Below are 15,727 nucleotides of genomic sequence, written 5' to 3'. Positions count from 1 at the left end.
GAATTAAACCCGCTTATACATTTATCAGAACGCATCATTCAATCAAAGCCGTTCATATTTTCCCGTTCCTCCTCAAAATTCCCCTCCAAAATTTCAACTGAGTTCGTTTATTTATTTACTTTTCGTTTTCCGCTACAAGGGTTTTGAAGTGAAGAGTCCGAACGTTCCTTTTCCTTACTTGTATACGAGCTTCAATGACCGAAGAAGCCTTAAGAAAGGAGCCAGAAATCAAATCCATGGAGGCGGAAGATAACCTGGCTTTAAAGAATGACGAAACTCCGGCTGAACCGCAAGAAGCACCCATTGATGAAGGAAGTAAAGAATCTTCCAGTGGAAAAGAAGATTCCTGTCCTCCTCAAGATTCTGATAAAACACTAGAATACGCTTTGGAACTAATGGAGAGAGGATCGGAGGCAGTTAAAGAAGGTGATTACGCCGAGGCTGCCGAATGTTTCAGCCGTGCTGTTGAAATCAGGTTAGGGTTTACTTTTATTTCTTTTTTAATCGAGTTTATATGATTGTTTTTCCTATAATTGTATTAGTTTCTTCGTTTGCTGAGGCTAAATTTATCAATGTGCCGTGTTTATTTAATATTTACTGCTCATTTTGTACTCTTAATTTGTTTCATGCACTTCATCCACAAATGCACAGAATACGGTGCTTTCTGTGGTTTATTTCTTTCCATTTTCCATTTCATTTATTTGGACATCTATTTTGTTTTGGTTTTATTTGCGGACATTAGTTCTAGGTTTGAGAAATAATATTATCTTAGAGCAGTATATATGTTTTTTTTAAGGCAATGAGGAATAAAAAACGACTAACAAAGCCTTGGGAAAGGCACTCCCTACTAATAAAATATAATATAATTTCCAAAGGGCGCTATCCACATAAGATAGACTTCTTTTGTGATTTTTATTCCCTCTCGATGGGTGTGGTTGTAGACAATGTTAAGATTGTGATCACGAGCTAATTGTTTGCAATCTTCTTCCATCGCACTGCACCTCCTTGAAGTTCTCTCTGAATCCTTAGTTCAATATAAAATGGATCTCCCATTGCATCACCAATCCTACCCATGATGGCTTTTGTGAATTCACCTTTATGATTCCTAGCAATGCACCCAATAACACAATTACCACTTGTCATGGTAGTGGCATGAAAATTAATTTTTATTTGATTATCCTTTAGGGGAGATCCATTTTATCCACTTAATACTTTTGGGATGAATTCTTTCCCTGATATATTGAGCTTTATTTGCCTCTTGGTATTCTATTAGATAAACCGGAGCTTTTTGGACAGTGTTAGGTGGTTTACATTCTCTATTTTTAAAAATCTTTTTGTTTCCTTTCTTCCATTTATACCATACAAGCAAGCTTATTTTCTACTAATGTATGCAGTGATTTAAAAGGTGTGCCTCAGGTGTGCCTAGGCGCACAGGAGAGGTGCATTTTAAGGTAAGTGCCTTGCCCAGGTCCAGGTGCACGCCTTTTGAAAATTTGATGCTTTTCTTTTTTTTTTTTCTTTTTTTGAGTCTAACAGCTAGGCTAGGGGTGGAGACCTCGGACCCTTGTGCCATGCTCCTCGAGGCAAGCCTGAACAAGCCCATGTTAGGGTCCTAATTCTTAGTTCTCACACAAAAAATAATGATTTTATAATTTTAATTGCTCTCACCGAAGCTTCGAGAACCCCCTATTTGGTAATGTTGTTCATTCATTCATCCTACTAATATCTTCTTAGAAAGCAATTAAAATTATAAAATCATTAATTTTTTTGTGTGAGAACTAAGAATTTAGGGCCCTAACATGGACTTGTTTGGGCTTTCCTTGAGGGACGTGGCACAAAGGTGGCTCGTAGAATCAGGAATGTAATATTTCACATTAGCTACTTGAAGTAATGTAATTGAGAAAAAAAGAGATTGTAGGTTTTATATGCTTGAAAATGTTTTACATGTTTGATTTTATTTTTAAATTCTTATTTGAATATGATTTACATGTTATGTTTATATATTTTAATTTTAGATAATAGGTTTTTTAAAACATTTATTTTAAAATTTAAGTTTATATTTTATTAATATTATGTTTAATAATTCTTTTGATTTCTTTGCATTTTTTTTTGAAATTTTAGCATTTTTTATAATTTTTGCGCCTTGCTTAAAAAAGGCGCGCGCCTCGCCTTGCACCTTGTGCCTCAGGCGTAAATCTACCCTTGTGCCTTTTTTGCTCCTTGCGCTTTTAAAACACTGGATGTAAGTCAAAAAATTTTCCCAATCTTGTCATCTATCATCTCATTCTACCAATCTAATAGAGATTGACTATTATTCCCTTTTTGGCCTAGGGATGAAGTCTTCAACTAACATCCATATTTGCCGGTTAGTGGCAATTCAAAAAAATGTGATTGGTGTATTCTAAATCACCACAAAAGGGAAGTCTAGGCCACAATTTAGCCTTGTAAAAGTATGGATTTATAAAAGACCATGGACTTAGTTGACTTGACTTGAACCTGAACCAAGCTGGCCTGTTCCAACCCAAGATAACAAACCAAGCCAAGCCTTAACTAGTGGCTGACAGCTGACCACTTATTGCTGGTTTAGCATTCTAGAACGTTCATTAACAAGAAAAGTAAAAAAAAAGAATATATAAAGGGGCCCCATGTCCGAATAGGGAATTCTCCCCTCACCCCCAAACTCAGGTCCTCTCCCCCCTCTCTTTCATTCTCCATCGACTGAACAACATACCCAACATTGCCTCTCTCTCCTCATTGATTTGGCAATTGACTCAACATCATTCGGAATTCCACCACTGGAGATCTACAACAGCTTGATCCCTCGTCAGGGTATGTAGTGTAGCCCCTTTGGGGGTTCGTCTAATCTCCTTTCCCTCCTCTTCTTCCCCCCTTTCGGTTCGCTTGCTGTCATTTACCTTAGACTTTTGAAGGTTCGACCACTGCTTAGAGTTCACTACGCTCACAAACCCTTTATCATGAAGTCTTTTTTTGTAGGTATTTTGCCTCTTAACATTAATTGAGCGAATATTTTCAATTTTGGAGGACATTGGATCTTGTCTATGATTTTAGTTGCTTTCACTTGACTCATGTCCTCTTCACCCTCTTCATTAGTGGAGGTGCAAGTCGATTTTAGAGAGAACAAGCCGGAAGGGCTGACCCCTTTCCAAGCTATTTCATCTTCTCCAAAATTGGGATGTGAATAAATGGAATTTTCTGAGCATTCTTATTAGGCAGCATCTTCCTTTTTTTGTGAGGAAGGTAAAGTGTAATGTATAAATATCAAAAGTATGTACGGTCTTGTACAATGAGATTCTGTACAAGTATACTCAGAATTAGGCCCCCCAAAAAAGTCCACCCTCAAACAAGTGAATTTGGATTATGTCCTCACAGAATCTGTTCTCACACTGTCCTCACAGCCTTTAAAGCTGTGCATTGGGAATGTCTTCCTTTGAATAGAAATGTACAATACAAGTATGGAGATGTTCCCAATGCATGGCTTCAATGGCTGTGAGGACGCAATCCGCTCTCCAAACAAGCTGCAGAAAAAAGAAAAATTTTCTTTAAATGCATCAGAAATAGACATCCAACCCTGAGTTCCTGTACTACAAAATTGATTACCCCTTCCTCAGATTTGCTTCCTGCTCAAAAACCACATTATTTCTCTCCACCCGAATGGCCCTCAAAACTGCACGTGGGATGGCAGACCATAAAAATCTTGCTTTTTTGGTCATGCTTAGTACCTACTATCCTTTAAATAGATCTATAATCGATTCCAGAAAACTCTAATTGAGCTGAATTGATTTGAGGAAGTGATGGCAAACCTTTGCAGAGAAGCTGCAATGAATGAGTAAATGATTAGATGATTCAACTTCCAAGCTACAAAGAGGACACAATAGATCTGGTGTGGTAAAGCCCTTACTTGTAAGCATTACCTTTGTAAGACTTTCTCCTTAGCTGCCACCCAAGGAAAAAAAAACCCTTGCAGAGAAGCTGCAATGAGTGAGTAAATGATTAGAATACACAATTTCCGAGCTACAAAGAGGACACACATAATAGACTTGGTGTGGTAAAGCCTTTCCTCAAAAAGAATTTCTTTTGTAAGACTGACATTTCTCCTTAGCTGCCACTCAAGAAAAAAATTGACTTTCAGGGGAGAAGCAACTTCCCAAATGGCCTTGCAAGGAAAATTGCTGCTGAGGTTCATCAAGAAGGCCTTTGTAAAAGTCTTGACTGAAGATATGCTTGATTCTACCCACTTACCAGCTTTTTGAGTCCTCAGATTGCAACTTTAAGTGCTGGTTCTGGATTCTAGTTAGGAGCCCTGTCACCTGCTTGAACTCTCAATTTCTCATTAAAACAGGGGACCAAGTGACTCTTCCATCTCCCTAATTTTATTTAGATCCATTCTTTTGTGTCATTATACTTTTTGGATGCTCATACCATTCCGCTTAATTAGAGTCACATTTTTTTTTGATATCTTGTGAAAGGACTAGACAAACGGGGGGTAGCCCATCCCCCAACCCATAATCCACCCCACCCCACCCCAGGTGCAGGCAGGATTTAATCCCAAGTCTCCGCTACGACCAGCCGGAGACCTTACCAACCAACTGGTTGGCACCTTGCAATTAGAGTCACAAAATTCACACAAACAGTAAAACACGAAATACTCACTAGTTTGTGAACCCAAGGGTGAATTGGAAAGGGATGAAATTTCACTAGAAATTAAAGGAATTAAAATCTAGAATCAATGATGGAATCTTCAGCATTTTGGAAGACTTGAAGAGAAAAAACAAGAAGTGATTGGCAGAATTGAGGAACTAGACACTAAGGAAAGTGAAGGAACCTTTGAGGAAAGGGATAACGAGGAGAAAGATGGAGTTTAAGGAAGCAGTTAGAGGATCCGTTGTTTAAGGAAAAAGTGAGTTGGAGGCAAAAATCCAGACAGCAGTTAGAGGATCTGGCTAGAGCTAACCTTGTGAGAAAGGGAATTCAGCTTTTGGACCTTTCATGCAGCTTGTGTGGGAGCAATGCTGAAACTACTGATCATTTGTGCATTCATTGTCTGTTTTCTTCTCAGCTGTGGAATCATTTCTTCAGCTCTATGAACTTAAGATGGGTTATGCCAAGTTCGGTTAAGGAGCTTTTGTGTTGCTGGAAGCTTAAGGGGTTGAACAAGAAAAGGAAGAGTGTGTGGAAGACTATTCCTAGTGCTGTTTTATGGTCCATCTGGTCTGAGAGGAATAGAAGGATCTTCTGTAACAAGGGTTTAAGTCTGGAAGAGCTAATCCAGAAAGCAGTGGGCAAATTAATTTCTTTCTGAGGAATTCAGAGATTGTAATTTGTCTGTTGTTTTTCTTTCTAGTTTTTGGTGGAATTTGTAACTGCTGATTTGGTTAGTCGGCCTTTCTGGGACTGATCTCAGCTTACTTTGTGTATCTCTTGATTCAATAAATATTACATTACCTTTTCCAAAAAAAAATTCTTTCATGCCTTGGCCATTGGGAGGAGGAAAACTTTGTTTCTAATCTTGTGATTGATGATGTGTAACCCTCACCTAAAAGTTTGAGATAGCTAGGGCATTTGTGGATCACTTAAAAGCTATTTTTAGGAGGCCTCTAAATGGAAGATTATGGTTGGAGGGGTTGGATTAGCAAGAAGTTCTAGAAGATTTAAAAGTTTGTCTTGAGAGGAGGTTTGATCTGGAGGAAGTTAAAGAGGTAGTCTTCTCTATGGATACAACTAAAGCACTGGGACCAAATGTGTTTACAATGGCTTTTTACCAAGACTGTTGGGACTTTTTAAAATAGGATCTTCAGAAGGTTTTTAATGAATTCTTTGAGAGGGGTGTGATAAATCTCGGGATAAACTCTACTTTATAGCTTTGGTTCCAAAGGAGGGTGCCAGTCATCTAAAGAAGTTTAGATCAATCAGCTTAGTAAACAACCTGTACAAATCATTGCTAAGGTGCTCTTGAGGAGGTTGAGAGTTGTGCTCCCTTACATCATTTCACAAAATCAAGGAGCATTTGTAGGAGATAGGTGGATAACCGATCAGATCTTAATTGCCGATGAGAGTGTGGAGGACATGAGGAGTGGGAGGAAAAGTTTTGGTTTGTATGCTTGACTTGGAAAAGGCCTATGATTTGGTGGACTGGTCCTTCTTGCTACAGGTGATGGAAAGCTTTGTATTTTGCACTAAGTGGTGCAAGTAGATACAAGGCTGTTTAGAGACTTACCACTACTCTATTCTAGTTAATGGGGCAGTGGTAGATCATTTTCCTGCAGCTAGAGGGATAGACAAGGAGACCCCCTTTCTCCTTTCTTGTTCACCTTAATCACTGAAGTCTTGGATAGATTGATAATAAGGCTAGACTCTAGAAACCTGGTGGGAGGTTGGAGGGTGGGTAGGAATAGGGTTCCAATCACCGATTTATAGTTTGTTAATGATACTATACTGCTCTGTGAGGGTGAGGATATTAGTTGGGTAAGGAACTTGAAGTTGGTGATCCAAGTCTTTGAAAAAATGTCAAACCAAAGAGTTAATTTTGATGAGAGTGGTGTGGTTAGGGTCAATATGGATGAGAGGGAGGTGGGAAAAGGGCAAAAATTTTGGGATGTGTGATTTTTGATCGGCCTCTAAGCTACTTGGGGTTACCTTTAGGGGATGATCCATGAAATAATAGTTTTTGGAACCCTACAATGGATAGATTCACCAAGAGGCTAGCTTCATGGAATAAAATATATTTCTCTTTGGGGGGGCCAGATCACTTTGATTAAGTCTACCTTAACTAACTTGCTTGTGTATTTCCTGTCTGTTTCTAGGATCCTAGTAGAAGTAAGTAAAAGATTGGAGAAGTTGATGAGAGACCTTTTATGGGAGTTAGGGTAGGAAAAAAGAGATCATAGAGTTGGATGGGAAGTGGTTACTATTGATAAAAAAAAATGGGAAGTGGTTACTATTGATAAAAAAAAATGGGAAGTGGTTACTAGAGGCAAGAATAAGGTGGTCTAGGTATTGGGGGTATTTAGGAAAGGAATGAGGTTATATTGGGGAAGTGGTTATGGAGACTGTCAAATGAAAAGGACAAGCTTTGGGCTAAGGTGATTGTAAGTATTCATGGGCAAATGGTTAATGGTTGGGGACACTGGAGTCTTAGCAAGGGCTACACGAGCTTTTCCTTGGAAATCTATTCATGCTATTCTTCCATCCTTTTTGGCTTATATTAGGTATGATCTTTGTTCTAGTAACTGGGTGAAATTTTGGGAGCATAAGTGGGTGGGGGATGCGTGCTTGAAAGAGCAGTTCCCTTCTTTGTATTCCCTTTCTTCTTTTAAAGATGAACCGATGTCCATTGCCTTGGTTCCTTCAAACTCAGGTTCTGGTTTTGATTGGGACTTGGGTTTTAGAAGGGGTATTAGGGATTTTAAAGTCCATTCTGTCTCAACTCTTATTCAGATAAGCTGCTATCACTTATTAATATTGTGCCCCATTGTTTTAAAAGCGCAAGGTGCAAAAAAGCAAAAAGGGCAATTTGTGCCCGAGGTACAAGGCGGTGTGCACCTTTTTGAAGCAAGGCACAAAAATAGACAAAATGTCTGAAAATTAAAAAAGCCAAAAAGATTAAAAATGCAAAAAATATTAAATATAAGATTAATAAAAATATAAACTTAAATTTCAAATAAATGTTCAAAAAACCTATTATCTAAAATTAAAATACATAAACATAACATATAAAGTGCATTCAAATGACAATTTAATCAAAAGAGGTAGTTTATCATAAACATAAACATTGGATGAGGCTCAAAGTCCAATTTTTGGAAAGAAGGTTTGAAGAGAATGAGATCAAGGGAGCAATTTTTTTCTATGAATATATCAAAAGCACCAGGACTGATGGTTTCACTATGGTCTTCTATCAAGACTATTAGGATATAACCAAAGGAGTTTTGCTCTGAGTGTTCAATGAATTCCATAGATGAGGGGTTATAAGTTTGGGTGTGAACTCTACTTTTTTAGCACTGATCCCAAAGAAGAATAATGGTAACCTGCCAGGGGATTTCAGACCAATAAGTCTAGTCACCATCATTTACAAGGTGATAGCAAGGTGTTGTCTTTGAGGATTAAGAAGGTGACCCCCTTGCTTGTTTCACAATTTGAAGGAGCCTTTGTATAGGATATGCCAGATTATTAATCAAATCTTAATAGCCATTGAATGTGTGGAGGCTCAAAAGAGACTAAAGAGGAAAGGAGTGGCTATCAAATTGGATCTGGAAAAAGCCTATGATTTGGTGGACTAGAACTTCTTATTTAATATTATGAGGTGTGGTTTTTGAAATTTGTGGTGTAAATGGATGAAGGGCTGTTTACAAATTAGTCACTGCTCAGTCATAGTTAATGGGATGGTGTATGATTTCTTTGAGGGATTCTGTGGGCTTAGGCAGGGTGACCCCCTTTCTCCCTTTCTATTTACTTTGATTGCTGATGCCCTAAGCAAATTGATTTCCAGAGCATATTGCCTGCAGCCATTCAGAGGTTGGTCAGTGGGCAGAGACAATATTTTGGTCGCTCACTTGAAATATTTTTTTTATTAGTAATAAAGTGATTTATTAAGAATAATTTTTATGAACCAACATGAGGTACATGATAAACTTCCTACGGAGAGGCACAGTATGTTGCCTCAGGAACAAAGCAAAATTACAACTTAGCCCATAATAAATTATCCCTATGCACCCCTTGCTTGGCTAAAATATCTGCCAACCCGTTAGCTGATCTCCTTTCCCACTGAACTTTGACAGTTATATTGGAGCTTAGTCACTTAAATTTTCTCATTACCCCCCTAAATGACCACGCTACAGTCTCCAGTTATTTCAGCCACCCAATTACAAGTTTAGAGTCTCCTTCAACAACCAAATTTGTAAAGTTTAAATCTTTTGCCAGATGTGCTCTTTGTAGAACTGTTTGGACTTTTGCATTAACCATACCACCCATTCCTATTGGGCCAGAAAATAAGGGAACAGCTTGACCCTCCGCATTCCTAAACACCCCTCCAATACCAGAAGGCCCGGGATTGCCAATGCTGCTACCATCAAGGTTTAGCTTGATAAGAAGAGGAATTTGCAATCACTCCCTAGTTTCTTCACAAAGCTAAAGATAATTGTGAAATAAGTTATGATGTTTTAGCCCAATTAATGGCCTTGATTAGCAAACACTCTCAGACAGAATCCTCTTCCCTCTCTTTATCATTGAAAGTTCTGTTATTTCTTTCTTCCTAGACTGTCCACACCAAAGCAGCCCTAAAACATCTTCACAAGTCACTCACTTGTAGTTTGCATATGACATTCTAATTTTTTGTGATGAAGATTGTAGGGAGATGGGGTGGGAAACTTGAGGTTGGTTGTGAAAATCTTTGAGAGGATGTCTAACTTGAGGATTAATTGGTCAAAGAGCTTATTGGTTGGAACCAACATTGAAGAGGTTGAGTTGATGTTTTTGGTAGATACCCTAGGTTGCAAGAAGGGAGAGTGGTCAATGAAATACTTAGGCTTACCCTAGGAGATAACTCTAGATTTGCTTGCTTTTGGTCATTGATGGTGGAAAGAGTTAAGAAACGCTTGGCAAGGTGGAAAAAGAACTTTATCTTGATGGGGGGGGGGTATAATAACTCTTATTAAGTCTACCTAGCAAATCTTTCAGTGTACTACATGTCAGTGTCTAGGTTGTCACAAAGGACAATGAGGAAAGTTGAAAAAATCATGAGGGGTTTTCTTTGGGAGCCAGTGAAAAAAAGAAAGATAATTTGGTTAGATGGGAAAAGGCGGTGAAATTGAAGGAAGGGGGTTTGGGAATTGGTAATGTTAAGTTGAAGAATTAGGCTTTGCTTGACAAATAGCTATTGAAGGTTTTCGAACGAAAATGAGAAATTATGGTACAAAGTTGTTGCAAGCATTCATGGAATGTCAAGCAAGGGATGGGATGCTGATTGTCTCCATAGAGATACCTTGGCCACTCCTTGGAATTGAAGGCCATCCATGATTTTCTCCCTACCTTTGGCTTCTTTTTGATCTTTCCAAGTTCAAGGTTTGGCTTATTTCTTATTTCCTATCTCATCCTTCTCACCTTCCAAGTTGAATTGGAACTTTGGTTTTAACAAGAACCTTAGAGAGTCTGAACTTCCTACAGTTCGAGCTGTTAGGTTTGCTGAATTCAATGTTCTTGGGAGAAAGTTGGATCGAATTCTAGGATTTGGGGCCCTGATTCTAATAGGCTGTTTTCTTGTAAATCCTTCCTACAGTCATTGGTAGCCACCTCCTCCAATCAATCCTTTCCTAGTCAAGGAAATTTGGTGCTCTCCCATTCCCCCTAAAATCAGTGCTTCCCGTTGGGAAGTGTTTCATGGTTGTATTAATACCTTTGTTCTTCAAAGAAAAAGATCAATTTGGTGTTTGTCCCCCAACTGGTGTGTCTTATGTAAGTTTAATGGTAAGATTTCTTTCCACCTTCTAATATCTTGTCCTTTTGTTAGCTTTATTTGGAATTGGTTTTCTTCCCTTTTTGGTTGCAAGTGGTCTTTACCTGATAGATTGGATGGTTTGTTCAGCCCTAATGGTATTAATGGCATTAGGAGTGGTAGGATCCTGTAGAGATGTATTGGAACAACACTACTTTGGATTGTTTGGGAGGAAAGAAGTGCAAGAATATTTGAAGGAAAAGAAAAAAAAATTAAGGAAGCCTTGGTTGAAACAATAACGTTGAGGGTGGCACACTGAGCATAAAGCATGAAGATGTTTTCAGATTTTAAGGTTAAAGACCTATTTAGGGTTTCGGGTGTTATTGCAACCTCTTCATCTACAAGACAATTTGTTGAGGTATGGTCTCCGCCAATAGATGGCTGGAAGAAGTTGAACTTTGATGGAATCATCGTTGCCCTGTACTCTAGTCCTGTGGAGTAGGGTGATGTGGCAAGGTTAGAGATTCACATACGGAATTGAGAAGGCTAAAGAGTTGGGTATTAATAGACTGGTTATTGAGGGAGATTAAAAAATTGTGATAAAATGGTTGCAAAAGGGGGAAGGGGGGACATGGTAGTCGAGGGATGAATTTAAGAGATTTAAATGGCTGTCAAGGGATATGTCAATCCGTATGAGATGGGTGAGAAAATGAAAATTTAAAAATAAAATCATACATATAAAACATTTTTTTGATCAGTAACAGAAAACTTTCATTAATTAAGAAAAAAGTTTAAAATATAATGGTGGGGGGAGGTGAACCCTCTTACCACATCCCCAAAAGGAAATTTACAGTGTAGCCCAAAACAAATGACTTCTCCCCACCCCCTATTTGGCCAAAGCATCTGCTAATGAATTAGCACATCTTTTAGCCCACCGGATACACATCCATTCCTTGGGTTAGCCACTTGAAATGCCTTCGTTCATTAATGTATGCCCATAACCCATCTAGGGGTGTAAACAGATCGATTTCGAATTGGATCAGGCAATATCCGAATTTGAATCCGATTAGAAAATCCAATATCTGAATTTGATTCGATATCTGACATATATTGAAAATTAATATTCGAATTCAAATCCAATTAAATATTCGAATATTCGATTTGATTCGAATTTGATTAATTAATTATTTTAGATAATTAATAAATATATAAAATAAATATTTTATTGATATAAATATATAAATTATTTATATAACTTAATTATTATATATAATATTTTATATATTATATATAAGAATTAAATAATTGGTTGAATTCGGATATTTATCGAATCGAATCAGGTCATATCTGAATTCAAATCCGATTAATTGTTCGGTATGAATAGGATATCCGAATTTGACCGATTAAATGATCGAATTATCCGGATTTGATTCAATTATGTCAAATATCGAATTCGGAATCGGATTTTCAGATACCGTTTACACTCCTAAACCCATCATTTCCCTTCTCTATCCAACCAGTTACCACTTGTGAATATCCTTCAATAATCAACCTATTTTTATTCAACTCCTTAGCCCTTTTTACCCCCTCCAAGAGGGCTAGAATTTCTTCTCTCAATGAATCTTCAACTCCAATTGGTCCTTAAAAAAGGGCCATAACTGAACATGCCTCTGTTTTGAAAACACCACCAACCCCTATGGCCCTGGATTTCCTTCATTGCTCCATCAAAGTTGAGTTTTATAAAACCTTCCATTGGGGGGAGCCACAACGGATGGACACTGATTCTACTAGGAGCCGAGATTGCTATTTCCTTCCAATTGTTCGCAATGGTCTCTATTGGAGTATCCTCAAATAGGTTCATTGTTTTTACCCATTGTGCTATAAATAGATGATATAAAAGGGCATGATATAAGTAAATGAGAGCGAGACTCACCATTGGCTTTACAAAGGGTACTCCAATGCGAGGACAAACACCAAAAAGACTTCATTTTTTGAAGATGATCATAAGTATTAATTCTTTCCAAAGTTATTTCCCAACAGAGTGCTTCGACCCTAGGTGGGACCGATCTTCCCCACACTTTAGAAGGGAAGGGAATGGCAAAAGTAAGAGAAGATTGGGCCAGGGCATTGAAAAAGGAGGCACATTTGGAAGAGCTACAAGAGGAAAGGGTCCAAATTCGGGAATCCCCCTTTGACGGTTCTAAGAAGACCTTTTGATATACCTGAAAACATGGAGCACACCAACTCCATCTCAGAATCTCTGAGACCTCGTCTGGAACCTAAATCCCAATTAAGTTGAGGTCTTGAACCAATAGAAGAAACTAAAGATGAGGTAGTTAAGTTTTTGTACCTAGAAAGTGAGAACAAGGAAGGGAATTGATCCTTAAGTGGCGTCTCCCCAGTGGTTTAAAAGGCACACCTAGGTGCATAGTCGAGGTGGACCTCGCCTAGGTCCTAGGCCACCCATTCAAAAGGCGCACACTTGGTGTGCTTGGTGCGCCTTAGCCCAGGCATGTGCCTTTTGAAAATTTGATGCTTTTTTCTTTCTTTGAGTCTAGCGGTTGGGCCGGGGCCTCTGCCCCCAAACCCTCGTGCCACGCCCCTCGAGGTAAGCCCAAAATTGCAAGCGAATTGGAGCTTCAAGAACCCCCTATTTGGTAATGCTGTCCATTCATTCATCCTAATAAAATATCTTCTTAAAAGTAATTAAAACTATAAAATCATTATTTTTTGTGTGAAAACTAAGAATATAAGACCCTAACATGGACTTGTTTGGGCTTGCCTCGAGGGGCATGCCACAAAGGCAGCTCGTAGAATTAGGAATGTAATATGTCACATTAGCTACTTGATGTAATTGAGAAAAAAAGAGATTGTGGGTTTTATATGCTTGAAAATGTTTTATATGTTTGATTTCATTTTTAGATTCTCATTTGAATATGCTTTACATATAATGTTTATGTATTTTAATTTTAGATAATAGGTTTTTTAAAACATTTATTTTAAAATTTAAGTTTATATTTTTATTAATATTATGTTCTATAATTTTTGAAAATTTTGCATCTTTTTGCATTTTTTGAATTTTAGTTATTATCATTTTTTTTTAAATTGTGCGCCTTGCCACAAAAAGGCATGCACCTCACCTTGCACCTTGCGCTTTAGGTGCCAAATGGCCCTTGCGCCTTTTTTGTGCCTTTCGCTTTTAAAACACTGGTCTCCCCCCCCCCCCCCCCCCCCCACACACACACACACACATGTTCTCAAAACTTTACCATATTTCTAGAACACAAATTATACCTGACAAAGGGTAGAAAACAAGGAAGAATGGCATGGCTGGTGCTTTTGATTTATCCATGGATAAAACTGCTTCCTTTATTTCCTTCAAGTCAAACTTTCTTTCTAACCACCTTTTTTGATCATCCTCAACTCTTGGCCACTCCAACCCTTCCACACAAAGTCTTCCAGAGAGTGGTTTTCTAAATATTGACCTGAACTGGTTAACAAGGGCACTAGCAATTTCAATTTGTTGATCAATAGTCTCCCCTTCAAGTTCCAATTTGGATATGAAAATTTTCCTCCTGTCATTGGCTAAGGTATGGAAGAATTTTGTGTTTCTATTCCCCTTCCTTTAACCATATTTGCCTAGATTTCTGCCTCTAGGTGATCTCTTCTTTGAAAAGGATATCCTCCAATTCCGTTCTCAGCCTCCTTCTCTCTCTGGCTTTTATCTTTCTCCAAAGAGTTCATCATTTTCTTTTTATCCAACATCTCAATATTGTCAATTACCTCTTGTTTTTTCTCTTCTAGTCTCCCAAATTGTTGTGCATTCCAAATCTTGGTTCTTGCTTTCAACTTTTTAATCTTATGCTGAAATTTCATACCCTTCCACTGATTGCTAGTGTTGATCTCTATCCACCAATCCGTTACCTTTTCTCTAAACCCTTGGTGACTAAGTCACATGTTTTCAAACCGAAATGGGGCTGGGCCATTTCCTCTTAACTCAACCTTGGATAAGGAGACATGCCAGTGATCAGAGGTTAACCTAGGTAGAGCCATTGAGACCAACCCTCCCCAGTGGGCTTCCCAATCCACTATAAATAAAAATCTATCGAGCTTAGAGCAAATTGGGTTTGATTGCATATTAGACCAGGTGAAGAGCATAACCAGGCTTGGCCGCAACGGAAGACCTGTTTTGCTTTGTTGAAGATGATGTTAGACCCAAAGTTTTGTCCAATGTAAGATTCTTTATACTTCCTCCCATGCAATTATTTAATGAGTCGCATGAGACAAACTTCTTTTACCCCGTGTCCCAATCTGACATCTTTAATGGATCGGACCTAACCACCTCTTGTGTAACCAAGACACCTGTTGGTCAACAACCTGGATCCGACTTGTGTCTAGACCGAACCACTTTTTTAAAAGACCTTTTCTTCTCTCCTCTTGGGGCTAATTCGATTTTATTTGAAAAGTTTCTTACTTTAGTAGCCCCCTTTTCTTGGTCAGCCGAAAGAAACTGTTCCCCTACCCCTTCTGTCTTTTCTTTTCTTTCCTCCATTCTCCTATTGGCACTTGGGAACCACCTTTCCAGCTCAACTTCTTCTTCCAGCTCTTGACTTCCCTGCCACAATGTTGCTTTGACTGTCATTGCAAGCCACAGTCTCCATCAACTGCCTTCCACCAAGTGCTCTCATGAACGAGGAATCAAGTGTTGCTTCACCCCGACCATCCTCATCTTCACAGTGAAGAGGTTATCAAAGTTGTAACCTTTGAGTTTGTCTCCTAGGGCTGTTACAACTTTTTCCAACACTTCCCCCTTCCAGATATTAAACGATAGGTCTGCCACTTTCACAACTACTCTTTGGTCATTGATTTCTATCTCGTTACAAGACATATTCCACCGCTCAAATAGTGCCAAACCTTCCTGTTTTTTCATCGCTGCAAGTTCCATCGCCTCATCTCTGACGTCCACCATAGTCTTGTTTTCGCAAAACGGGAGTAACACAACTGTTGCTTTGATGTGGAGCTCTTTCTTCACTGTCTCTAGAACCTCCTGCCGATCGTTCACCTTTTTCTGAAGGGTGACTACATATCTATAGGCTCAGCTTCCTTTCTCTACCTCCACTGCTAGTTTGGTTGTATTCTATGAGCTCGCGACTACCAAAGAGACATTTTCTTTTTCGATAGGGTCTGAGTTCCTAGTTTCAACGGTTTGGCCTTGTTCTTCTTCCACGGTTTCCACTTTACCGCCATCCTTGAAACCCTCTTTGATGAGCATCAAATAGTTTT

General features: G+C 38.6%; 1 protein-coding gene across 1 annotated transcript in view; it reads left to right on the top strand.

The window, feature by feature from the left end:
• LOC148849180 (Tetratricopeptide repeat (TPR)-like superfamily protein) overlaps positions 1 to 15,727 on the top strand; it is a 35,953-nt gene continuing 20,226 nt past the window's right edge. The window contains exon 1 of the mRNA XM_088948818.1: positions 1 to 475. Within this exon, the coding sequence (XP_088804944.1) occupies positions 195 to 475 (281 nt within the window). The 5' untranslated portion in view covers positions 1 to 194. The remainder of the gene's footprint in view (positions 476 to 15,727) is intronic.

Source organism: Nelumbo lutea, chromosome 6, assembly GCF_056320005.1.
Source record: "Nelumbo lutea isolate HS-2025 chromosome 6, American lotus-T2T, whole genome shotgun sequence".
NCBI lineage: Eukaryota > Viridiplantae > Streptophyta > Magnoliopsida > Proteales > Nelumbonaceae > Nelumbo > Nelumbo lutea.
This window is presented reverse-complemented; position numbering and strand designations above follow the sequence as displayed.